Source organism: Capra hircus, chromosome 4 (genome assembly GCF_001704415.2).
Source record: "Capra hircus breed San Clemente chromosome 4, ASM170441v1, whole genome shotgun sequence".
Lineage (NCBI taxonomy): Eukaryota > Metazoa > Chordata > Mammalia > Artiodactyla > Bovidae > Capra > Capra hircus.
Genome location: NC_030811.1, coordinates 55,412,617 through 55,439,045, shown reverse-complemented (window position 1 = coordinate 55,439,045; position 26,429 = coordinate 55,412,617). Strand labels below are relative to the sequence as shown.

Here is a 26,429-nt window from a genome sequence, read left to right as displayed (position 1 = left end):
CAGGTGGGTTCTTTACCGCTAGTGACGCCTGGTCTATGTACCATAAAGTTTACCTATTTTTAGAAAATAATTCAATGATTTCTAGTAAATCTGCCAAGTGTGTAACTATCACCATCATTCAATTTTGGAACACTTCCATTTCACCAGTAAGAAGCCTCGTGCCCTGCTATAAGTTAATCCCTATTCCTATCCCCAGCCCCTGGCAATGCCTAATCTACTTTTGGGACATATGCTTTTCATCTATGTGAAAATAGTGCAGATTTTCAAAATTCTAACAACTGCCAATATTGCATTTGTGAGAGCTCCATTCATGATGATTAAAGATACCCTGCTGGCTAGCGGCCTCTTCCCAGCGGCTGCCTGTTTTCTGACCTCAAGGAGCCCTGGCCTTGAAAAGTAAGTGTCGCTATCCAGTAAATGGCTCTCACAGACTCCCACTGAGAAAGTAAGACCTGGAACAGGAAAGCAAGGAAAAATTGGCCAATTTCTCATTAGCCTTGCTCCCTGCTGCACATCTGTCCTGCCCTGATTACCTTTCCTTGCTCCAGGTATGTGGGCTGGTACTTACTTTTATGGCTCTCTTAGATAATTACCTTTCCTCCTCTGTCATGTCCCTGGAAAGGAGTGCCTGTTGTCCTCTGAGGTGCTGCTCAATTTCTTCTAAATGCTCCCGGAAACTCTGGCACACTGTCTTCATTGTTTCCATCTCATGGACTGTGCACTGCGAACAATTAGAGAGAGCTGGGAAGCAAGGGCTTTCTGAGTCACTGTAAGGTTCACCGCAGCGGCATCTGCCTTCCCACCTGGGCTTTCTGTTGTGCAATGCAGCCCTGCTGCTAACGTGCTGAAGAGAGAAAAGCCTATACTTCGGCTTTTTCAGGCAAATAGAGACATACGTGGCTGGGACAAGAGAGCGGTGACTATTGGGTGACCCTTGGAGACATTATGTTCCAGGGACAAAAAGTTAGTCTGGAAACCTAGGTAATATAGGGTGAAAGGATGTAGACAGGATCAGAGAGGTAGGGCCAGTATAATGCAGGCTTGTGCTTAGAAAAGTTGAGTCTTGTATAATCTTATTTTACTTTGGTGCCGAGTCTTGCCTCACTCTGAATCTCAGTGATATTGAACACATCTATTGAATGATACATGCTTCATTAGAGAGTCTGCTTGAATAGTTTTTACTAGTCTTAGCTCTGCTTAGCCAAGGGCTTTCCTGGTGGCTCATGGGTAAAGAATCTTCTTGTCAATGCAGGATATGAAGGTTTGATTCCTGGGTTGGGAACATCTCCTGGAGAAGGAAATGGCAACCCACTCTAGTATTCGCGCCTGGGAAATCCCACAGACAGAGGAGCCTGGAGGGCTACAGTCCGTGAGGTTGCAAAAAATCTGGACACAACTTAGCGACTAGATGACAGCTGCTTAACCACAGTGTCTGGTGGTTGAAATCTGCAGAATCAGCATCACCAGTTCACAAGCTCATTCGCAGTGAGGCAGGCATAGACTAGGCATCCCATCCTCCATGGGCTGGAGTCTAGAATTGAACTGTCTGCTCTTCCAATTCTGCCCCCCATCGTTGCTGATGTGAATCACTGTTTAAACCTTAGGCTCTATATGACAAGGCTGTTGCCTTGGTTTCCCTATTTGAATGTTCTTTTGCAGCCACCAAGCCCAGTCAATTTGTGAGCTACAGTGTAGCTGGTCGCATGAAGTTATTTGTCCCTTAGGAGTGAGCCGATCAGGCAGTGAATTCTTACAGGGTGACTGAGTTCTAGAAACAGCGAGGCCAGGGCAATGGAGCTATGGTGCTCAAGTAGGCTGAACCTTATCAAAGAATTGTATGCTTCACCTAGATGTCCAATCACCTTTGTGACTGGAAGGCATGGGGGCTGGGATTTAGGAATAATTGATGGCGTGAGTGCGCCCTGTGAAGGGAGTGATGCGGCAGATTCTGAAATGCTGCCATCTCCTGGTCATTTGGGAACACTGAAACTGCATTTCCACTCTACAACAGACAAAAAATGCTAAGCTAAGTCACGTCAGTCGTGTCCGACTCTGTGCGACCCCATAGATGGCAGCCCACCAGGCTCCCCCGTCCCTGGGATTCTCCAGGCAAGAACACTGGAGTGGGTTGCCATTTCCTTCTCCAATGCAGGAAAGTGAAAAGTGAAAGTGAAGTCGCTCAGTCGTGTCCAACTCCTCACGACCCCATGGACTGCAGCCTACCAGGCTCCTCCGTCCATGGGATTTTCCAGGCGAGAGTACTGGAGTGGGGTGCCATTGATTCCTCCGACAGACAAAAAATAGTTTCAGACAAAAAGGAACCCTTAGGTGGCTCAGATGGTAAAGAATTTGCCAGTCATATGGGAGCCCTGGGTTTGATCCCTGGGTAGGGAAGATCGCCTGGAGAAGAGAATGGCTACCCACTCCAGTATTCTTGCCTGGGGAATTCGAAGAACAGAGAGTCAGACAGAACAGAACAACCAACACTTCAACTTTTCTTTAGGCAAAAAGGGGGGAAAAAAGGAGACTGTTTTGAACTTTTTCTATCCAATATAAAGACTAGGTTTTAATTCAAATACAATGCAGTATCTACTCTCTGATTCCCCAAAAAGTGAAAGTGTTAGTTACGTCTGACTGCAACCCCATGGCCATGGAATTCTTTAGGCAAGAATATTAGAGTGGCAAGAATACCAGAGTGGGTTGCCATTCCCTTCTCCAGGAAATCTTCCTGACCCAGGGATCAAACCTGAGTTTCCTGAATTATAGGCAGATTCTTTACCATCTGAGCCACCAGGGAAGCCCCAGTCTCTGACCCAAGCTGGGCCTTAAAACAAACTTTAACTTCAACAGTAAGAGCAACAATATTGACCCTTCATGTTTGATTGGCTCATTGTTGTTCAGTTGCTCAGTCATGTCCAACTCTTTTCAACCCCATGGACTGCAGCACGCCAGGTGTCCCTATCCTTCACCATCTCCTGGAATTTGCTCAAACTCACATCCAGTGAGTCGGTGATACCATCCAACTATCTCATCCTATGTTGCTCCCTTCGCCTCTTGCTCTTAATTTTTCCCAGCAACAGGGTCTTTGCCAGTGAGTCAGCTCTTTGCATTAGGTGGCCAAAGTATTGGAGCTTCTGCTTCAGCATCAGTTCTTCCAATGGCTCATATTACTTTTAAAAATTGGCTCATTACTTTTAAAAATTCATGTGACTTTTTTCTTTAAATCTAAATCATAAACATTATAGATGAATCTTCTAATATCCAAAATTATTATTCTGTATATGTCTAATTTTCTTGTCTGAAAAACATTTATTGAATAAACAGATTATCGTGAATAATTCGCATCTTTATAAGATTTAATCATATCAACAAACCATTATCTTAGGTAACCCACAAGAGTACATTCTATCTGGGCCTTTGTTCCGAAGTCTTAAACACAGTCTTGATTTTCATGCTTTATTATTGGAAACAAAATATAAAGCCAAATATGACTTAATTTATATATTCCTGTAAAACATCTTAAAAATGTAAGTTAGAAAAAAATATTTTTTCAATATAATATATGTTAGACCAACAATCTGGTTTTTACCATGGAAACTGGAGTATCTCACTGTAGGATTTAATATTTTTCCCTTATAGCCTCTTAAAATATCACCTTCTCCAGCCATCTTTCATCTCTAACATTTTCCTACACAAACTATATGGTCCAGTTTATTCCTTTAGAGCTAAGTTTCTAAAGTTTGACATTGTTGATATTTTAGGTCAGATGGTTCTCTGTTTTAAGGCACCAACTTATGTACTGTAGGATGCTTAGCACCATCCCTGACCTCCACCCACGAAATTCAAGTAGCACCTACCCCAGTTATGACAACCAAATATGCTTCCCATTATTGCCAAATGACACCAGGGCTGGAGGCAAATTATTTCCAATTGAAAATCACTGCTATACAGCATTTACAGTCTCTCATTAACACTGATGATGACAGTGACAATGAACCCTACTATCCTTCAGAACTTGAACCTTGGTCTCTTTATTCCAAAGGACCCCAGCTACACACTAGCCTTAGTTCTTTGCTCCCACTGAGCTTCAGAATAACATTATACCTAGAACTGATTTTGACACCTTCTTTTACTAGTTCAGCCCTCACTAATGACTCATTTTAAAATATTACAAATACCTGAGAGTTTTACAATCTGAAGAAAAAGCAGCAAATTATTTTATCTTTTATATAATCACTTTCTATGTTTATATTACATTTATACAGATTTTTCTATGTTGAAGGACCATGTAATAATTTGCTGTATCTTTCAAACAATCACTTTCTTATGTTACTATTCACTTACATAGATGGACATATCTTGAAGTTGGACTTTGGAATGTATTGTCCAAGAATTTGGTGTCAGCTAAGTGTGAATTTGAATCTGGACTTAGTACTCAGTAGTTGCGGGAAGTTGAAAAATTACTTAAACTCTCTCAGTTCTTACTTTCTCATCTGTAATAGAGAGAAGACTTGACACATACTAGGGAATCAATAAAAATTTATGGTATGGATGAAAATGAGGGTTATTTGACATGGCATAAATAAAATGCTTAGCATAGCACTCAGTAAGTATTTGTGGAATTAAAAGAATGGGAAGGTAACGCAGAAGGCACCAAATAGCAGGAACTCAGTTAACTATAGCTGCCTTCCATTCTCCTCTGAACGGCTGTGGTCCTACATTATATGTGCTATCTTTTTTCCCACCGGTGGGAAAACACTTTCATGTGTCATACTCGTAATTTTTTAAATTAGTGGCTAACCTTGACAGCCCAGATTATTTCTGACTTTGAGAACTGCTAAAGTCATTGGAAGGACTTGCTAAATGCTTGTTGATTTATCAGGGACTGAACGGGGCGGAGGGTCCTTCAGTTCTCAGTAATCTCAATGTCCACTTTTAAACAAACTTAGCAAAAGTAGACCAAAATTCCTATATTTGACATGAGAAGGTCGATAATTCAAGACCTGAACAATAAAAAAAATAAGGGCTTTCTATGTGCTCTGCACTGAGTGTCTGACTGTGCTGAGTGCCTTACAAGTTTGCTCTCATGTAATCCTAAAACAATCCTGTGTCAGTGACATAAATAATCTCCCTCAGAGAGTTGACATGTCTTCCTCACAATTATACAGGTAAGTGAATATAAGAGAAGTTTCAGTTAAACTGAACTGAAGAGGAGATATAGATGCATGAATGCCTAGAACCTTACCTATGAACATACTGTTTTATATCCCAGTGTAAAATGGGGGTTAATAATAAAATTTGCTTTCCTTCCTTCATAAGGTGATTGGAAATATCAAATAAGAAGAAATCTGTGGGAATTTCCTGGTTGTCCAATGGTTAGAGCTCCATGCTTCCACTGCAAGGGACTTGGGTTCTATCCTTGGTCGAGAACTAAAATCCCACAAGCCACATGGCCAAAAATAAATAAATAAAAATAAGTAAATAAATAAAAACTATTGACAGTGCCTGCTGCTTAAGACCATATCAAATAAATTTCTATAGGTGTTAAATCAGAGCATTTAAGAACTAAGTCAATGACTACATTAAAAAAAAAGACATTTGCGAGAGTATATTATAAATGATAAAGCACTCTACAGCTATCACTCATGATTTGCAATGGAAAGGTATATCCTGAGGGCTCACATTCAGAAAGGGAGGCTGAGCATCCTCCCTGAGGTATGTGTTATTGCTGCGTCTGCTTCCCCACTTTGTGGAGGCAAAATACTTACAGAATACAGCTCTCTCACTGTGGTGTCCTGAAGGACTTTCAAAGTCTTCATGAACTGGGCTTCCAGATGGTTTTGTAAGCATAAGCAGTGCCAGCAAGTTGGAGACACGGAGCTGGGGCTTCGCCTCTCTGTGGGGCAGTGGAGGTGGTGATGGCAGTAGATACAGCAGTGGGCGGGCGCAGCTTGGCAGATGGCCCCTGGGTAGTTCCTGGGGAAGCCTGTGTCTAAAGAGACAGATTTGGTGAGGGGCGGGGCCTTTTTACCTGGAGCTGAACAGCAGTGCCAGGGCGGAGGCTCCCATGCGTCAGTCTGAACAGAAACATCATTGAACTGTCTTGCTTCTGACCCCAGTCCTGGTTCTGCTGCAGTAACAGAGTCACACACAGTGCATTCTAAAATCGCTCCTCTAGAATCTGTTCCCAAGACCACAGCATTCTGAGCAGGTGATGCCAGTTTGGAGGACAGCTGGATTGTCACAGACATGGGGCTAGCAGCATGTAAGTTAGTATCTGGAGGAAGGTCTCCCATCTCAGATTCTTCCCTAGGTGGTATTTGACCCAAAGCTCTACACACTGGTTTCCCTCGGGGACTATCTGCAGCCACCTTATCTAGATGGAGAATGGACGTTCCAGAAGTTTGAACAAGATCCCTTGTATAGGACGTGGCTGCCCTGGGCTTGGGGACATGCTGCGAGACACTGTTTTGCATCAGTAAGGCACTGTTGATGGAAGGACAGAGTTTAGTGCCCTCTGTTCCTCTTGGGGCCTCTGAGTCATCATGAGGGGACTTGTCTGGAGCAGGATCAGTTCCGGGTGGTCTCACAGGCTCACAGGGGTGGTTGTGCACATATACTTCCCCAGCTCGCTCAGGCCACAGAAGCCCGTCCTTTGCATCTGTGATGTGTGTCATCCTAACACCCACAGAGCTACCATCTTGGAAGGTAACTGTGCCTGCAGTGGCCTCGTATTCAGTTTGGGGCATGGGTGGGAGTTGCCGCAGCTGGCCACCTCTCCTTGGGAGTTCTCCCCCAGGGATGCTCTTATCAAGGGCCAGATCTTGGGTCCACAGCTCTGGGGTTGACCCCATGCGCTCTGACTGAGACTCCTTCTCCACCATAGAGGCTGAGGCTTTCTCTTCCAAGACACTCCAGTCTTGACTTGAAAAAGATGTGCTCACTATACTCTTGGAATCAGACTCATCTGACTCTTGCTGACAGGACTCTAAGCTGTGGCTCTGAGCCCTTGGCGTTTCATATCCGTTCTCAGCAGGACTCGGGCTGCTTGACAAGGGGGGCATCTATGGGAGAAACGGGAATAAAGGCAAATGGGTCAGAAATGAGGGAGAGGCACTAGGTTTAAGAAATGCTTCATTTTACATTTTTTCCCCATTATCATTGACTTAGGAATCATGAGACAAAGATTACAAAATCAGGTTTATGTGAGTTTACTACTTTGTTGCTGTTTAATTGCTCAGTCGTGTCTGACTCTTTGCGATCCCAAGGACTGTAGCCCACCAGGCCCCTCTGTCCATGGGATTCTCCAGGCAAGAATACTGGAGTGGGTTGCCATTCCCTTCTCCAGGGGATCTTCCCGACCCAGGGATCAAATGTGTCTCCTGCATTGGCAGGCTGACTGCTGGGCCACCTGGGAAGCACTTTACCTGGGACCTTTCAATGGGGCTCAGTTACTTGCTTCAGAAAAATCAAAAGAAAATAAATAGGAAAGGAGCACTGAGCTTTCTGCACTTGCCCATGGTGACTCCACTCTCCCCTGTCCCTTGGGTGCCTGTCGCATGTCTTCTAAGCACTGGTTGCTCTTTCCAACTGTGGTAACACACTTGAATCTTATCAGTCCTTCTATCACCACTTCAACCCTCCAGGGGCCCTCTACCTGCAGGGCTGGTGGCTCCGGCGGCTCCTCCAGGAACCCGCTGCTGTCAGACTGGCAGCTGTTTGCTCTGTTCACCATGGCTCCTGCAGAAAGGGATGAAGAGACCTCCAGTGAGTGAAGGGAAAACAGACAGGCACCCAGACTGAGGTCAGATCCTCTCTGTGCCTGACACACCATAGAGCCTCAAGAGATGTCCGCTGTGTGAAGTATAAAGGCATGAGGGAATTTCACGAATTTTTCCCTCAATGATCAGAGGGTCCATGTAAAACTGTGTCACTGGTTTCCTGTTACAAAGACTAAAGCATGAAACAAAGGAAGAGGAACTAACATCTCTTAAAACTAAATAGCAATCTGATTGTGAGATGCAAATTTACTAAGGGGAAGAAAACCCAGAAGGAAATGCAGCCTTAAATGCCACATTGACGAGACAAAAACACTCCAATTTATATATTTGTGTATACATATTGCAAAGGACTGAATGTTACATCTCCCTTCCACCATGCTATATAAACATTAGGAGACCCAAAGATATTCAACAGGATAGTTGAAACTTGCTGAAGAATGGCCAAAACAGACTCTGCAACTTTTCACTTTTGCTATATTTGTTTTGGCTCAAGATTTGTGCCGCAATCTGTGAAGGACTCCTGGTACATCATTATTCTTTAAACTTTCCAGATAATGCCTAAGCAATTGCTATTCTAGAATATAAGCTCCATATAAAATGGTTGCCATTCTTCCCCTTTCTCATAACTCTTGGATGAAATGATATATTAGAGCACTAGAACAGAATTATAGGTTAGAGCCCATCCATCTACATGCTGGTAGGTTCAAGACAATCTGGTCCAAAAGCCTGCAAACATGAAGGGTCCCTAAAGAGTAGAGACTAATTTCCTTTAAAAGGGATATATTTATATAACTATCAGGTTTAGTTAACTGTACTTGTGTAAAGCACAAACACCCATAATAAGCAAAAATAACCTCTGAAACTGATTTAAGTGAATTAGAACTTCTCTTGGATGGTGGAATTAGGCATAATTCTCGCCGATGTGTGTGTTAGTTGCTCAGTCACATCCAACTCTTTTTGACCCCTTGGATCATAGCCCACCAGGCTCCTCTGTCCATGGAATTCTCCAGGTAAGAATACTGGAGTGGGCTGACATTCCCTTCTCCAGGGGATCTTCCCGGCCCAGGGATCAAACCTGTGTCTCTTGTATTGCAGGCAAATTGTTTACTCTCTGAGCCACCAGGAAAGCCCCCTCTATCTAGAGTAGAGCTTTATTTATCTTGTATTTTAGAAGTCAAATACATGAATCTGAATCATTTTGAGCAAGTCAACAAGAAAATGTGATTCAATTTACTAACAGTTTAGTTTCTTCGGGAGACTAAAAATCTACCTGCCTATAACCCACCCTTTTTTGACAACTTGATGATAAACATCTCAAAACTGGGTTTGTGATTTCTGAATATTTTTAGAGTGGTAGGAATTACTTGATACAGAGAATGAGAAATTGCCTAGTCCAGGATGGCTATAATGGATGATTAAGCAAACAGACAAAGACAAATGTGTATCATTTAGCACTCCCCCCCACCCTTACACCCAGTATGTAATATGAGGGAGGGCATGACTTAGAAGACTATATATTCCATTACTCTCTGGCAAGAGTAATGGAATTAGCACGTCAACTCAACCCAGTTCCTGAAACTACTGAGGCCAAGACAGGTGGAACTTTAGAAGCCTCATCATCTCCAATAGGGTTTTCCCTATGCACTTAATAAGCCCAGGGAGTCATAGCTCTTCCTTACTCCACTAGACTGGGGCCGTGACTTACTTATTGCTTATCCCTTACCCCTACCAGTCCTTTCCCTGTTATTATTCAAATCCTCTCCTACTGGGTGGATCCTATTTCAACCCACCACCAACCCCATAGTGGGCTTGTGGTGCCCTTAGACTGCTGATTCTCCCACTCTGCCAGTCCCATAGTGCTGGGGGTGAGGGTGGGAAGGGGCTTGAATTCTTTACAATGTACAAAGATCTAATTTGCCCCCATAACTGAGTCCTCTAGAAAACCTGGATTCAGATAGACTGTGTTAAGATTCTGACTCTCTTTACTTACTAGCAGTGTGGTCTTGGGTATGCCACTTACTCTCTCTGTTTCCTCATGGGGAAAAAAATTTGTTGGTAATGTTGCTTCTGGGGTTGCAAAGAGGATACTCTCCAGTAATATATACATGAAGAATTTATGGGCATGGAAAAGATGATGTAATTATACGCACAGTTTTACTGCAGGACATATCTTGATATTATATTCTCTATCACAACTCAATCATTGCTGTTGTTCAGTCACTAAGTTGTGTCTGACACTTTGACCCCATGGACTGCAGCACGCCAGGCTTCCCTGTCCTCTACTATCTCCTGGAGTTTGCTCAAATTCCTGTCCACTGAGTCGGTGATGCTATCTAATGATTTCATCCTCTGTTGCCCCCTTCTCCTTTTGCCTTCAGTCTTTCCCAGCATCAGGGTCTTTTCCAATGAGTTGGCTAAATCATTACTAATGTCATTATTAAATATCATTAATGAGCTCATTATTAATATTTATTGGAAAGTATCTTTTCCAGCACAGAGCTGTCCTCGCAGAATTAAGATTTTACCCTTCCAATTAGGTAGAATCTGCCCGGGCAAGATTGCTTCACCAACTCAGGAGTGTGAAACATTTCTGCCCGAGAGACTGATGCCTCAGGCACTTTGTCCAAATAATCACCAGGTGGCAGCATTACATCAACCACAGCACAGAAGAGTCAGGGTTTGACAAGAGTGTCTGAATGGCTTAAGCAGATAAGTCAACATGAGTGCTTGCTAAGTCGTATCCAACTCTTCGCAACACTATGGACTGTAGCCCTCTGGGCTCCTCTGTCCATGGGATTCTCCAGGCAAGAATACTGGAGTGGGTTGCCATGCCTTCTTCCAGGATATCGTCCCGATCCAAGGATGGAAACTGTGTCTCTTATATCTCCTGCTCTGGTAGACTTCTTTACCACTAGTGCCACCCGGGAAGTTCAAGTCAACAAGAAGAGGCTGCTTTTCTGAGCTGAGTTAGTGATAAAAACTCTGAATCCTAGAGGCTCAGGAAGAAAGAAGCCTATGGAATTGAAACATAAATAAGGGATGGGAGAGAAAGGAGTCTTTAAGGTGGCTCAGCTAGTAAGGAATCTGCCCGCAGTACGGGGAGACCTGGGTTTGATCCCTGGGTTGCTATGATCCCCTGGAGAAGGGAAAGGCTACCCACTTCACTATTCTGGCCTAGAGAATTCAGTCCATGGGGTCGCAAAGAGTTGGACACAACTGAGTGACTTTCACTTTCACGTTCACTTTCAAGGTATGATGTACACTTTGTTGTGCAGAGCAAAAGAAATGGTTCAACCTTAGGCTGCTTGGGGTTCCCATCTTCACGGATCTATTCTACTTTACCTATCTCTTTGTCAAGTTCTTTTCTCTTCCACTGCACAATGGTAGAAAATTCCGTGACAGCTCCATGGTGAAGTTGCATCTCAGAGGCAAATTATCTTCACACTGGACTGTGCCTTTCAGATGATGCAAGCTCAAACACCCGTGGAAGCTGAGCAGTTCACGAAAGTATGTGAAACAGCAAGATTCAAGACAATAGCGAGCAGTGTGGATGGTTTGGACTCCAGAGTGTTTGTCTCCCAAAGGCATTTATAAAAATTCACTTGTAGAACAAGCAAAACCTCTCTATGGGCCAGTCGGTCCCCCAGGTTGGAAGCCTTCATGGTGCCACCTACCATTCAGGGCAAGAGTCCCTTCCAGAATATTCCTTATAGATGGTCATCTAGCTGGTGCTTGCCCACTTGTGGTGACAGAGACCTACTCCTGTATAGTCAGAGTGTCTCATACCTTATAGAAAATACCTCTTTATATTGAGCCAACTTTACTTTAGCACTTTCCATTTGTTAGTCATAGTTCACTCTGTGGAGTTATACTGAAAGTGTTTGACCCATTTTCCTCAAGGCAGCTCTCATGTACAGACTTTTATCTTCACCTTTAATCTCTTCAGACCCCCTTAAATCAGCCCTCAGAGGGCAGGGTCTCCAGGCCATTTGTGTTTTGTACTTCTTAATAAGCACTTACTTAAAAATATTTGCTATAAAACTAGGCACCCAGAACTAGACTCAGTGATTGAGACATGGTCTGACCAGTACAGAGTGGAGCAGGACTGCCTTTCCCTCCTCTCGATATTTCTTTTCTACACACACAGCCTAAGGTTAGTCTAGTCAGAGGCTGTGTTTGCAATGTTGAGTTGTACTGAGATTAGTCCCTATTTTGTATTCTTACAAAATTTGACCTAGCTAATCTGGGACCACGGTTCCATCCTGTCAAGGATGATTTCGACCTTCATTCTGAAAGCTCTGTGATATCTACAGGTTTGAAACACACTCTTACTGTGGGCCAAGTCTGTGTTAACTTTCTGATGAGAACAGGCCATGAGACAGGGTCTGAGGGGTGCTCAATTGCAGGCTCCATTCTTCTATTTAATGAATGTTCACTGGATCTTGCAGGATCCTACACTGCTCTAGAAACTCCAAAGACACATCAACAAAAGTACAGCTCAGATGGTAAAGAATCTTCCAGCAATACAAGAGACCCAGGTTTGATCCCTGAATTGGGAAGATCCCTTGGAGAAGGAAATGGCAACCCACTCCAGTATTCTTGACAGGAAAATCCCACTGATAGAGGAGCCTGGTGGGCTACAGTACATGGGGTCACAAAGAATTGGACATGACTGAGTGACTAACACTTTCACAGAGCTTATATTTATATTGACTGGAGTATAGAATGAACAAAGGTTGAGAATATTTGTGATTGTGGCAAATATACTTGAAGTGATTTAATTCTTCCTTCTATGCCAGAAGGCTGGAGGCAGAGGAGTTTTATCATATGAAGATTTATATTGGGTTGGCCAAAACATTTGTTAGGGGTTTTCCATAAAGTATTAGGGATAAACCCACACTTTGGCCAACCCAATACCCAAGGATTTGGTAACTTCCATTAGCACCCCGCTGATATTTTTGTTTTAATCTCTTTCTTGCACCTGGGAATCCTTTCTTTTCCTTTTGCCTTTTTCCCCTTCTCCGCTCCCTCTCCTTCTCTTCCTCCTTTTTTTCTTTTCTGTTTTTTTTTGTTTGCTGCTCCACGTTGAGCAATTTCTCCTTTGTTCTTTACTCAGACTAACCTTCCTTTATCATTAAAAGAGCTGTCAATAAAAAGAGCTGTTTCTCTATAATCTTTTCGGATTAATACCATTATAGAAACATTATAAAAGTAATACATAATGGTAAAAAAATTTGGAAAGTGAAAAAGCATACAAAAGAAAATAAAAATTATATCTAATCTAACCATTCAGGAAAGTAATGTATATCTATTTCAATCCATTACATTTTGTTTGTGCACATGTATCAGTTCAGTTCAGTTACTCAGTCGTGTCTGACTCTTTGCGATCCCATGGACTGTAGCACAGCAGGCTTCCCTGTCCATCACCAACTCCTGGAACTTGCTCAAACTCATGTCCATTGATTTGGTGATGCCATCCAACCATCTCATCCTCTGTCATCCCTCTCTCCTCCAGCCTTCGATCTTTCACAGCATCAGGATCTTTTCCAATGAGTCAGTTCTTTGCATCAGGTTGCCAAAGTATTGGAGTTTCAGCTTTAGCATCAGTCCTTCCAATGAATATTCAGGACTGATTTCCTTTAGGATGGACTAGTTGGATCTCCTTGCAGTTGAAGGGACTCTCAAGAGTCTCCTCTAACACCATAGTTCAAACATATATATGTTTTATAAAGTAATAATCGTAACATATACAGTATATATTTTGCTTCTTTTCACATAATGTACTGTGAATTTTTCTTTATCAAAAATTCTTTATAATTTTTGTGTGTGAATGTGTTTGTTCACGTGTGTGTTCATAAGCACATGAATTTCTTTTTCAGATTTTGGTATTGTAATTGTGCCACTCATATAAAGAATAACCAGATAGGTTTCTCTTTTTTCTTTTAAAAGTGCTCAGCCATAAAACCACTAATCATGGAGCATCTTAAAAGATGAAATTCTTTGACACCTTTTAATGTCTACAATAGCTACTGACATTTTAAAATTCCTACTTCTTGAATTAATGGAAATACTTTCTTATTCTTACTTATTTTCTAGTGTCATCAGTCAAATAAATCATTTATTTTCATTCTGAAGTCTCTAAAGAAAGATTAAGTTTCTGCTTCTCGTCATAGCTTTGGCCTTATTTCATTAGTTTTAGAATTCACTTTTTTCTACTTGAATTCTACTCTAATAATAATAATGTTGGAATTTTCATTTTCTTTTGGTTTGTATTAGTGTACTTTTGGGCCTATTTTTGCCCATTCATTTTTCTTTAAACTTTTCTGTGATTCTTTATTTTAAGTGTGGTTAATTTTTTAATGACCTTTCAATCTTTTCCTTCTTGGATTCATTTATTATATCTATAGCTATTTCATAAAATATGCACTTGGTCTTATTGTTTATAATTTTATGTTATCTAATTTTATAATTATGATTGATGTAATACACACATGGTGTACTTGATACAAATCTTCTTTCTCTCTTTTATTTAAAAAGTAAGCATCACTAATATTCCATGCTGTTCTTTTCTGATGAGCTGGGATTCAGCCTCAGAATATTTATCAGTTCAACATTATTAAAGTCTAATACTAATCAATGAGAATTGTAACATAAGTTACAATCTGTTTGCTATTCTATTGTTGTATTAATAAAGAACATAATTTCACATTTAAGCTGACCTGCATCATATATCGCTTTCTCAGAGACATAACTGGGGATTTAAGGAGATAATGTAAAATACTTAGCCTAGTGCCTGGCACTCAATATTTGTTAGTATCATTAACATGATTAATTTTCAATGACTATTCTTTTGCTAGTTGGACTATAATTTCTTAGACTGCTTTTTGCCTTCATGTAATTCATAAAGGTTTCCCTGGTGGTTCAGATAGTAAAGAATCTGCCTGCAATGAGTGGGGGCGGGGGCGGGGGGGGGGGACCTGGGTTTGATTCCTGGGTAGGGAAGATCCCCTGGAGAAGGAAATGGCAACCCATTCCCATAATTCAAAGGCACATAGTGTGTTTTGGGCTTCCCTAGCTCAGATGGTAAATGCAGGAGACCAAGATTTGATCCCTGGGCTGGAAAGATCTGCTGGAGAAGAGAATGGCTACCCACTCCAGTATTCTTGCCTGGAGAATTCCATGGACAGAGGAGCCTGGTGGGCTATGGTCCATGGGGTCGCAAAGAGTTGGACACAATTTAGCAACTGAACAACAATCCAAATTAGGTCTAATTTTCTTACACTTATAAGGAAAAACTCTTTGTTAAAAATATAATTTTTGAAAAAGTAATAATCCAGGATGAGAAAGGGAAAAAAAAGTTTGCGTTTACCAAGCTGGAGAACTAAAATTTTCATCAAGAATCAGGGTTTCAATTTTTGTCTAACTGCATTCTAGGGGACAGATGGAAAACTTGCGGCTGTGCTGGGGACAAAGGGGAAACTCTTAGGGAATCCAGTTGTTGTGTTGGCTACCCTCCGTTTGCCCTCCCTGGCTTGTATTGTCACTACTCCAGTTTTTTTGCCCTTTCTAAACTCCAGGTTGGGGCTTCCAGGGTGATTCAGTGGTTTAAGTATCTTACTGCAATGCAGGAGTTGCAGGTTTGATTCCTGGGTTGGGAAGATCCCCTGGAGCAGGGCATAGTAACCCACTCCAGTATTCTTGCCTGGAGAATCCCATGGACAGAGCAGCCTGGTGGGCTACAGTCCATGGGGTTGCAGAGAGTTGGACAGAACTGAAGTTACTGAGCATCCATGCACGCACTCCAGGTTTTCACTTGTGCTAAGTGGGAGACACCAGTAGAGACTGAAGGGCTGGAGAAAGAATACTGAGTACCTGTCTACCACCACCTACTGCAGGGACCCATTTGAAAATAGCTGCACTGCTTTATGACGAAATCTCCAGGGAAGATGTTTTCCTTCCAAGGCTTCCACTTTTACCAGGCTCCAGCAACATGATTCTTTCCCACTGCATTTTCAGACCTAGGAGTGGTCACGGCTTTCTGCTTTTGCTAGCCTAGGGGTGCTTCCCCATATCTTACAGGTGCCCTGAATTCAGCTCACCTCAGCAAATAGTTTTTTTTTTCAAAGATCTCTTCAATTAAACTCTTTTGAATATGCTATTGCCTTTTTGTCTGAGTGTAACATCCTGTACAATCAACCAGACAACTAAAAATATCTTGCAAATCTAGTATAAAATACGTAACATTGTATCTTTTTAATTTTAATCCTAATTAGTTTCCTTTTAATAGAAAGGGGATTTGGGTTTTTAGGGACCTGAACCCACCCAAGTTTGGAGAAAAGATAGACAGAGGACTGGACACTAACCTCCATATCTGTCATATTTAATCTCTTTCACCTCTCTGTCCTATTCATTTTGATGTTTGTCTAAAGAATGTATTTCATATCACTTTCTTATTTTTGCACCATCAATATTATTTTTTATTACTTCTAAGTCATTTTAAAGTCTGATAAAATTATTTTATATATTCCCATTCATTTATTTAACAACTATGTTACTAATTTGCTACTCTGTGCCAGGCACTGGTGGAATGAAGAGAGTTGAAAGACACAGTCCAGCTTGTGAGGAACTTGTTTAGTGGACAAGGCAGAGATTATGGGTAAAATAGATGGTAAGAAAAATTACTAAAGTGTCTTTTAATTTAATAACAATAAAAATACACTAGAACATCTTTTTCAACATATGTTTTAGGAACACATAATTCACAAGGCATTGCCTCCTAACCAATGAAATAAAGTAATCTTAAAGCTGATGACTAGCCACTGTCTAGGAAAAAAATAAATAGCTTGCTGTATTTATTCATTCATTCCAGAAATATCTATTGAGTGCTTACTGTGAGGTAGGCAATGTTCTAGATTTAGGGGATACCATGTAAATAACATTGTGTCTCTCCTCTGCAGAAGTTCACAGTCTAATGTTCTGAGAATGAACTCTGATGATGTCAGTAGCCCTTCAGTTCAGTTCAGTTCAGTCGCTCAGTTGTGTCCAGCTCTTTGCGACCCCATGAATTGCAGCACGCCAGGCCTCCCTGTCCATCACCATCTCCCGGAGTTCACTCAGACTCACGTCCATCGAGTCAGTGATGTCATCCAGCCGTCTCATCCTCTGTCGTCCCCTTCTGCTCCTGCCCCCAATCCCTCCCAGCATCAGTCTTTTCCAATGAGTCAACTCTTCGCATGAGGTGGCCAAAGTACTGGAGTTTCAGCTTTAGCATCATTCCTTCCAAAGAACACCCAGGACTAATCTCCTTTAGGATGGACTGGTTGGATCTCCTTGCAGTCCAAGGGACCCTCAAGAGTCTTCTCCAACACCACAGTTCAAAATCATCAGTTCTTCAATGCTCAGCTTTCTTCACAGTCCAGCTCTCACATCCATACATGACTACTGGAAAAACCATACCCTTGACTAGACGGACTTTTAAGAGTAAAAATGTCCTTCTCACAAGAGTCTTTGGACACTTTTGAAACTAAGTCCCTTTATCTGGGGTTTCAGCAACAATGTCTTCCCCCTTAAAGCATAATTTCACTGACATGAGTAAACTATTTAGATTCAAATCTAAAAACTATTCAGAAGAGAAATTGTGAATACCTATCCCAGGGGGAAAAAATCAAATGAAGCTGTTGTAGGTATTTTTGTGATATTCATGATAGCAAAGGAAGGCATAATAGCAAAGAAGAAAGATAATCACGAATCTATAAATAGTAAAATGCAAACACAAGTATATTAGAAAATCTTATTTCTACCTAGTAGCACCAGATAATTGGAATGTCATTAATCATATTGCTCAGAATAAGGTTACAGGGTTTCCTTACCTTACTGCTCTCCACCCGGGTGCCCTTTCCCAGTAAAATCTCTTGCTTTGTCAGCACATGTGTCTCCTCAGACAATTCATTTCCGAGTGTTAGACAAGAGCTCAGTTTCAGGCCCTGGAAGGGGTCCACCTTCCTGCAACAAATAGTGACTCTGGTGGGGACTCTTCTTCACTGAGACTGACATCCTGACCACTCGGGGTACTCAGGGGCCAGCTTGCCTGCCAATGGACCAGATCCAGCGGCCGCAACTGGGACCCTTTTGTCCCTGGTCTCCTCCTGATGCGGACAACTGGCCAGAGTGCCCCGACCAGTAAGGAACAAGAGACTTTTTTGACCTCTCTCCCCTCCCCTCTCTCTTTGCTCTCCTTAACCCTTCCTATCCTTCCCTGTTTTTCTAGTCCCTCCCCCGGTCCTGGACGCAGGAATCTGGTTGAAGGGCCCTCAGCCTAAGCTGAGGATTGGAGACTGGTCATCTCCTCTTGGTAGAGAACTCGAATTCTGGTTCTGATTTCTGGTAGGGCTGAGCTCCAGTCCTCCCTTCTCTGGAGGCCCAGGGAAAAGTCCCATAATGCCTGGGTACCTGTAGGTGGCAGGAGACATCTGTAAGGCCACCCCTTTCGCCTCCCCTCTCCTGCCTCCTCCCCCTTCTTCTTTCAACCTGGCTTCCTTTCCTCCCTTGAAATCTTTGATGTTAGTACTTGAATCTGAAGTTCTGTGTCTCTATGGGAGATTTTGCTTCCCTTCTGCAATGTGGGAGACCTGGGTTCGATCCCTGGGTCAGGAAAATCCCCTGGAGAAGGAAATGGCAACCCACTCCAGTATTCTTGCTTGGAGAATCCCATGGACGGAGGAGCTTGGTGGGCTACAGTCCACGGGTCACAAAGAGTCAGACACGACTGAGCGACTTCACTTTCACTTTCACCCAAACCTAAAGCATGATTGTGGTCATAAGCTGTGTGTGTGCACGCTCAGTGTCCAGCTCTTTGCAACTCCATGCAACCCCATGCCAGGCTCCCCTGTCACTGGATTTTCTAGGCAAGAATACTAGAGTGGGTTACCATTTCCTCCTCCTTGGGATCTTCCCCAGCTAGGGATCGAATCCTGTATTGGCTGGCAGATTCTTTACCACTGCACCATCTGGGAAGCCTGGTCACAAGATGGCCTATTTCGAATTGACTTTTCAAAAGGAATTATACAACTGGCTTAATTTCAAGCAAGCAATTTTAATGTCTTTTGTTACACAAAGTGACTTCCATTGCTTTGTGTGATGTTATGAGTCTTTTTTTCCTGGCCTTTGTTTTTACAAAAGAAAAACCAGAAGATACATACAGCAGTAACAGATTTTGAGGCTGAATTCTATTTTCCTTGGTAGTACATGTTTTTGCCAAGTTTGCAACCCACTTGAACTTCTGTTTGTTCTTTGATTTTAGAATAAACTTGGGTTCCTTTTAACATTGGAAAAATTACAGATTTTGCTATAAAGAAGTCTTAACAAAGTTTACTCAAGATTTTTTATCATCACCAAGTATATGTAATTAAAAACCTTCTTAATACATCTAGTGTAACTTAATCTGAAATATATGTCATGTTTGAATTTAAGGTGAAACCATTTTATTTTCAATTAAATATTTATAAAAATAACTTTATAAAGAAAATATTTAAAAAAATTCTAAGGAAAGCTTACTCAAATTTTTAACTGTTTGAAGAAGAGGTTGCTTTGTTTAAAAAACTACTTGATCATTGGTTTTCCCAGCAACATGAATGTTTGCTCTGTACTGGGCACATAAGGTAAATTTTGGGGATTGAAAAGAATCAGACATTTTTCCTGCCATCAAATTCTATTACCTGCTTAAATTTACCTTTACAGATATCATTTAAAAAAAGAATAATTGGGGAACTTGCTGCACATGGTTAAACATAAAATACTCAGAATTGATTTAGAAGAGTCTTGGGTCTGGATTTGTCACTAATCATCACTGGCTTCAAAATGAGTCACTAACCTTGTGGGCCTTTCTCTCCTCATATGTAAAGTATGAGGGGTGGCCTAGAAATGTAGTCAGTAAGTGACAACAATTTGGTTGCCTGAAATCACTATAAACTTATGCCCACCCCTAAATATCTGAGTACATATTGGCTCAATATGTTCCACTAAAGCCTACCAAGACATGAAGAAGATAACCTGCATGTATTTATAGACAAAGAAGAGGAGGCAGGTCTAAATCTATTTTTAAAGATATTTATGGTTAATAATATATCCATATTAAAGATAATGAGGGTATATATTTTAGAAATTATAAGAAGATGAAAGTGAATAGGGAGAAGAGTAGAGAGGATTTCCTCTCTCAGACATACTACAAGATAGCGAGTAATCAGGTCTAACAGCATGAATATTGAAATGCTTTGCATCAAACACTCCATCATGACACATGTGATAAAACATTTTATCTGCTTTGGCTTCTAATAAAATTCAATCTGCATCAGAAAAACTCATTTTGCAATAAAGTTACATCCAGTAAGTTATTTGCCACACAGAATTTGGGCAGGGCACTCCATTTGGAGTCACAGAGATCTGGGTTAGGGTTAGCCAACACTTGCCACCTGGGTGAACTTGACCAAGTTACTTGACTGTTATGAGTCTTGGTTTCCTCATTCACAGATTAGAAATAATTGTTGGCAAGTCTTTATACTCAACTTTAATTATGGAGTTCTACATTGTAACCAAATTAAGGAAGGGAAGTTCCTGAAATCTGCCTTGGCCTTTTTGACTGCATTTTACTTTCTTGGCTCAAAGCCTTTTCTGACATCATCTCTACCTTCTCCAAGGAAAAGGAAGGACTCTGCAGAGGCATTCTGTCTTGGAATTAGGCTACGGATCAACAAAGAAACTAATATTTGTGAAACCTGGGTACCAAGAGTTAGCAAAACCCACATCCCTTTAGCAGTGTTGTTTATTAAAAGCAAAGGACATGAGCAGGGTCTCCCAAAGAATAATGTAAACTTGCCCTCTTTCCATTTTCCTATAGACAACCCTAATTATTTGTTATGGGATATTGTTTATGTTGGGAAGAGGGGCAAACTGGGTGGTGACTGGAGAGATACACACAAAGTTGAAAAGTTCTTAGGTTTGAGACATGGTTATACCTTTGATCTGGATTCAGACATCAAAGTCTTTGCTCTCATAGCACTAATGGGTACCAAAAAGGCACGTGAATCCTAAGCATTTGTGAACCAGTTGGCTTCTGTCTTCTCTAGCCTTCCTTAGTATCCCAGGGAATGTCTGAAGAGCCTGCACAATTTCTCTAATATCAATGAATAATGACGCTTCTGAAATTGTTTTCCCCGCCATTCCCCTGGCACATGTATGTGCTCAGTTGCTAAGCTGTATCTAACTCTTTGTGACCCCATGGGCTGCTAGGCTCCTCTGTCCATGGGGTTTCCAGGCAAGAATACTGGAGTGAGTTGCCTTTTCCTCCTCCAGGGGATCTTCCTGATCCAGAGATTGAACCCAAGTTTCTAGTGTCTCCTGCATTAGCAGGTGGATTCTTTACCACTGAGATATCTGGGAAGCCCTTCCCTTGTTATCATACAAATAAAAGAGGGAATTTATTTTCTTTTCCTGCAGTGACTTGTGTTAGAAGTATGTTTAAGTGCCTTTCTTCTGAAGTCAAATATTCTCATCTGAAATTCAAATACTTAATGTTCACTTTGTCAGTCAAATTTACTGAATTTATTTTAGGTAGAGCACTGTCTCTAAAGTATTGTGAGAGCAGGAATGGGGCAAAAACATAAACCAGAAAATTACAAGAGAATATAGCGATATTTTTTCTTTAGAAACGGCACATTGAATGATGTGAAAGGTAAGGGGCTTGTCTAAAGAGTGACTGTTAATGGAGGAGACCAAGCAGAATATGTTTCCTCTGAAATAATTTGTCTGAGCTCTGTTCTTTCCATTTACAGTGCAGTGTTATTCACAAAGGTCAAGATAGTTTTGATTTTATGTTGATATAGATTTTAAGTAAATTACTAAAGATATTTGGCTATAGCTCAGCACCCCTCTTGTGTAACTTGGAAATGCTTAATGCTGCATTGAGGTATGATACCTTGACATCTAAAACTTAAGGCTAATTTTATTATAGGTTATCAAAGAAATACTTGATATTGAAAAACTCCATATTAATCATCCTCTCTGCACAGGCCTATCACTTTTTAATTGCCGGTGTTGTCTCCATTTTAATTAGAGCAGTGCTTCAAATCTACTGAGGTTATAGGAGTAACAATAGGACTTTCCCTTCTCTAGGCTTTTCTCCCTGAAGCAGGCCAAGGAATTTAAAAATTGAACAAGTTGATAGATAAATTACACTGGGATGAGCACAACTGCCACTGATGTGCAGCTATCTCTGGGGTGGCTCCCTCCAGCTGTTTACCATCTCAGGGTGATGCCTGGAAGCCCTTGGTTAAAAAGGAAAGAAGAATGCCACTTGGAATATAAGCAACAGGGGGTTTGAGGAAGAGAAGATATAATTATCTAGATTGGAACGTGACCAGGACAGACACACTATATATGCAAACTACCAAGATTAAAATCATTCTTTTTTATTAATGAAGTACTCAGATTTGGAAAGGCAAAAGGTAGGCAGGAAAGGTTTGAGAGTCTGACAGTTGTTTAAAAGACAAGCTAATGTTTTTACACTGCCAACATATGCATTTGAGAAACCTTTTTGGACTTGTGGTTTTTGTCTCATTCACATGTGCTGATTCTCATGCTGTTTCTTGCTTTGGGCACAGAGGAAATCAGAAGAAAAAACATGAAAACTACTCTCCCAGCTATCTAGGGAATCTACTTTGTGATTTAAGGTCATAGCTCTTTTCAAAGCTAAAATAACAGATAGTGCCTGTGGAATCAGAGATGATGAAAAAATTAGATCTTTATCAGTGTGTGGAAGAGTGTGTTAAAAAGTGAATTACCTTCTTCTGTTCCCAGTCCTACTTCACATCCCTATACTGTTTTTTCAGGGAATAAGTGAAGTGAAGTTGCTCAGTTGTGTCTGATTCTTTGGACCCCGTGGACTGTGGCCCACCAGGCTCCTCTGTCCATGGGATTCTCTAGGCAAGAATACTGGAGTGGGTTGCCATTTCCTTCTCCAAAGAATACTTCCTAATAAATCAGTCTAACTCAAACCTTTTACAAAGACTGTTCCTGGGGAACCTAATCTAAGATAAATGGTAGGAATGATTCATGAACAAATGCTAGCGCCTAATGTTAAAAATCTAATTATTGAAGGCAATAGGCCAAATTTATAAATATTCATCACTAGGATGTTAAGTTGGAGAAGGCAATGGCAACCCACTCCAGTACTCTTGCCTGGAAAATCCCATGGATGGAGGCACCTGGTAGGCTGCAGTCCATGGGGTCGTGAGGAGTCAGACACGACTGAGCGACTTCACTTTCACTTTTCACTTTCATACATTGGAGAAGGAAATGGCAATTCACTCCAGTGTTCTTGCCTGGAGAATCCCAGGGACGGGGGAGCCTTGTGGGCTGCCGTCTATGGGGTCCCACAGAGTTGGACATGACTGAAGCGACTTAGCAGCAGCAGCAGCAGCAGGATATTAAGGGCTAATCATAAATAGTATAAATGAAAAAAGTAAATTGACAATAATTTACATTACAAAAATCAAGAAAGAGTCACAACTGAAAATCCTGATTACTATTACCCTGTTACTATTAATAATATATTGATAGTGTTAGTCACTCAGTTGTGTCCTACTCTTTGCAACCCCATGGACTAGCCCACCAGGCTCTTCTATCCTTGAATTCTCCAGGCAATAATGCTGAAGTAGGTTGCTATGCCCTTCTCCAGGGGATCTTTCTGACCCAGGGACTGAACCTGGGTCTATTGCTTTGCAAGCAGATTCTTTACCATCTCAGCTAACATACATTGATAACAAACCATAATTTTTGAAAATTGTAAGAATTATAATAATTTCCATGTTTGTATGTACAGTAGGTATCTTATAATATTGTCAAAGCACTGTGTAGCAGCTAGGCCTCTTTATAGAAAACTGAATTAGAATTCTCAGTAAACTCTAATGTACTGCTTGTATTATTCCTTAATTAGTAACTTAGCATATTACTAGTAATAATCTGGATCATATCTGAAAATGAAAGCCTATGTAATTACACATACTTTGCTTATAAAAATCAAAGGGAAGACTTCCATTTGTTTTAATCAGTTAATGTCTCACTTTGCTTAAGAGAGTGCTAAGGACTGTCTCTTGATAGTCACTTAGCATGTCTACATATCTTTGTCCATAGAAATGACAGAAGAGTATTTACAAATGACTTTCAAGATGAATCCATAGTAATAACAGTACTAATAGCCACTATTTATTGTGTGCCACTACTGTTCATGATGGAGAAGGCAATGGCACCCCACTCCAGTACTCTTGCCTGGAAAATCCCATGGACGGAGGAGGCTGGTGGGCTGAAGTCCATGGGGTCGCTAAGAGTCGGACACAACTGAGCAACTTCACTTCCACTTTTCACTTTCATGCATTGGAGAAGGAAATGGCAACCCACTCCAGTGTTCTTGCCTGGAGAATCCCGGGGATGGGGGAGCCTGGTGGGCTACCGTCTGTGGGGTCACACAGAGTCAGACACGACTGAAGTGACTTAGCAGCAACTGTTCGTGATGTTCTGTACATATTGTTTCTGACCCTTACAACTGCCCAACTTGGTTAGATCTCATCAGCCCATCAAAAAATGGAAACACTGGGGTGTGCGGACCTCAAATAACTTTCCATAGATCACGCAAACAATGTGATCTGACCTTATGTTCATGTTTTTCCTATGAAAGCACACATATTAAATCTTTGGTATTCCACCAATCAGTCTTGTACCCATGTCCAAAGAACAAAGGAGAACATATTGGCAACATATGAATCTGTATCACTTTATTTTCTAAGAGCTAAATTCTGGATTATGGTAATTTCTAGAGTTTTGCTAAACAATATATACTTTCTGGAAGTCACTCTAATGCTTCTTAAGGAAATTAATAAAAATTAACCTAAATTAAGGAGCACTCTCAAGCCTACAGCTTGTATTTAAAAAGAAATATCTGTTTAGTCCCTTGGCTGATGGTGATACAAAACATTATTAGCAGTGGACCTGAAGTGAGGTCCTGGCATTCTACTCTGGGGAATAAGAAATGACATTCCAGGGTTCCTTGTGATCTGAAGGGGGCTTCCCTGGTAGTTCAGAGATAAAGAATCCACCTGCAATGCAGGAGAAAGGATAAATGGAATTTCTGAGTCAAGAGTTTTCTCAGTGTTTGTTTCTGAAATAGGTTTTTTTTGTAAATGAGCAATGATTGTTCTGAAGTCAGATGACAAACATGTCCAATCCCCTGTCTTCAAAGAATCTTTCCTAACCACCTAATGTAATGTGCCAGAACACTCTATACTCTATTACTCCATTTCATTTTTTAATAACCTTTAAAAAATGTTTATTGAACACTCATTATGTATCAGGATCTGGATATGTCCTAAGGATCTGGGCATACAGTATTTGACAAAACAGAAAATTGTTCTATTTATAAGATGAGATGTATACACCTATTAATTGTATGTCATCTCTTCCTTTTGTGGAGACTTTGTATTATTTATAGCTCTGGACACATAATAGGTGTTGAATAAATATTTGTTAAATTACTAGAAAAAGTATAAATCTGCAAACCTGCATGCAGGTTTTTTTAAAAAAAATAAGCTAATGAGCTAAAGTTGAATCTCTCTTTTCTTCCACACCCTGCTCTCCATGAAAAACAAAGATTGCTAGCTCTAATCTTCCTTTATAAAGCATAATTTTATTGGAAATATTGATGAAATGACTTATCCATCCTCCTTATTTTAGGTGCTTAAGAAAATATTGGAGATTACATAGGTATTTTAAGCACTGGATGGTTTGGACTAAATAACAATCTGAAAGGCCATGATACCTGGAGTCGAGGACATTGGATGGTATAGTGAAGAGGTCTCTAAATTATAACATCAATTCAGTTCAGTTCAGTCGCTCAGTCATGTCCAACTCTTTGCAACCCCATGAATCGCAGCATGCCAGGCCTCCCTGTCCATCACCAACTCCCGGAGTTCACTCAGACTCACGCCCATCGAGTCAGTGATGCCATCCAGCCATCTCATCCTCTGTCGTCCCCTTCTCCTCCTGCCCCCAAATCCCTCCCAGCATCAGAGTTTTTTCCAATGAGTCAACTGTTCGCATGAAGTGGCCAAAGTGCTGGAGTTTCAGGTTTAGCATCACTCCTTCCAAAGAACACCCAGGGCTGATCTCCTTCAGAATGGACTGGTTGGATCTCCTTGCAGTCCAAGGGACTTTAGATGACCTGAATTCAACTTCTAACCTTGGTGCCTACACTAGTTGGTTGTTTTATAGCAAGTCACTTAAATCCTCTGAGCCAAAATAATTTAGCATCTGAAAAAATGTGTATAAGCCTGACTGCTTAAGCTATTGTACTGGTAACAGTAAGGAAAAACTTATGAACTAGACAAATCTGAAGCTCTTATCAATGGCAAGAATAACCCAAATGTAACTTAATGTCATTATACTGCACTAAAAGCAATGAAGAGTTCAAAATGATATCTGCATTGTTGAAAAGCCATCTCAAATTCAGGAAGGTCCAGAATGCTGTTGCAGATACAACATAAATATAAACATAACCACTGAATCTGGCTTTAGACTGAAACAAAACAGACTGCTGATCATATG

At 41.1% G+C, this 26,429-nt stretch overlaps 1 protein-coding gene across 2 annotated transcripts in view; it reads right to left on the bottom strand.

Moving 5' to 3' along the window:
* CCDC129 (coiled-coil domain containing 129) overlaps positions 1-26,429 on the bottom strand; it is a 109,521-nt gene that overhangs the window by 2,736 nt on the left and 80,356 nt on the right. For both annotated transcript variants that reach the window (XM_018047120.1, XM_018047121.1), the window contains exons 10-12: positions 7,658-7,740; positions 5,769-7,064; positions 594-721 (exon numbers count right to left, since the gene is read on the bottom strand). In XM_018047120.1, coding sequence (XP_017902609.1) covers positions 594-721; positions 5,769-7,064; positions 7,658-7,740 — 1,507 coding nt within the window. The remainder of the gene's footprint in view (positions 1-593; positions 722-5,768; positions 7,065-7,657; positions 7,741-26,429) is intronic.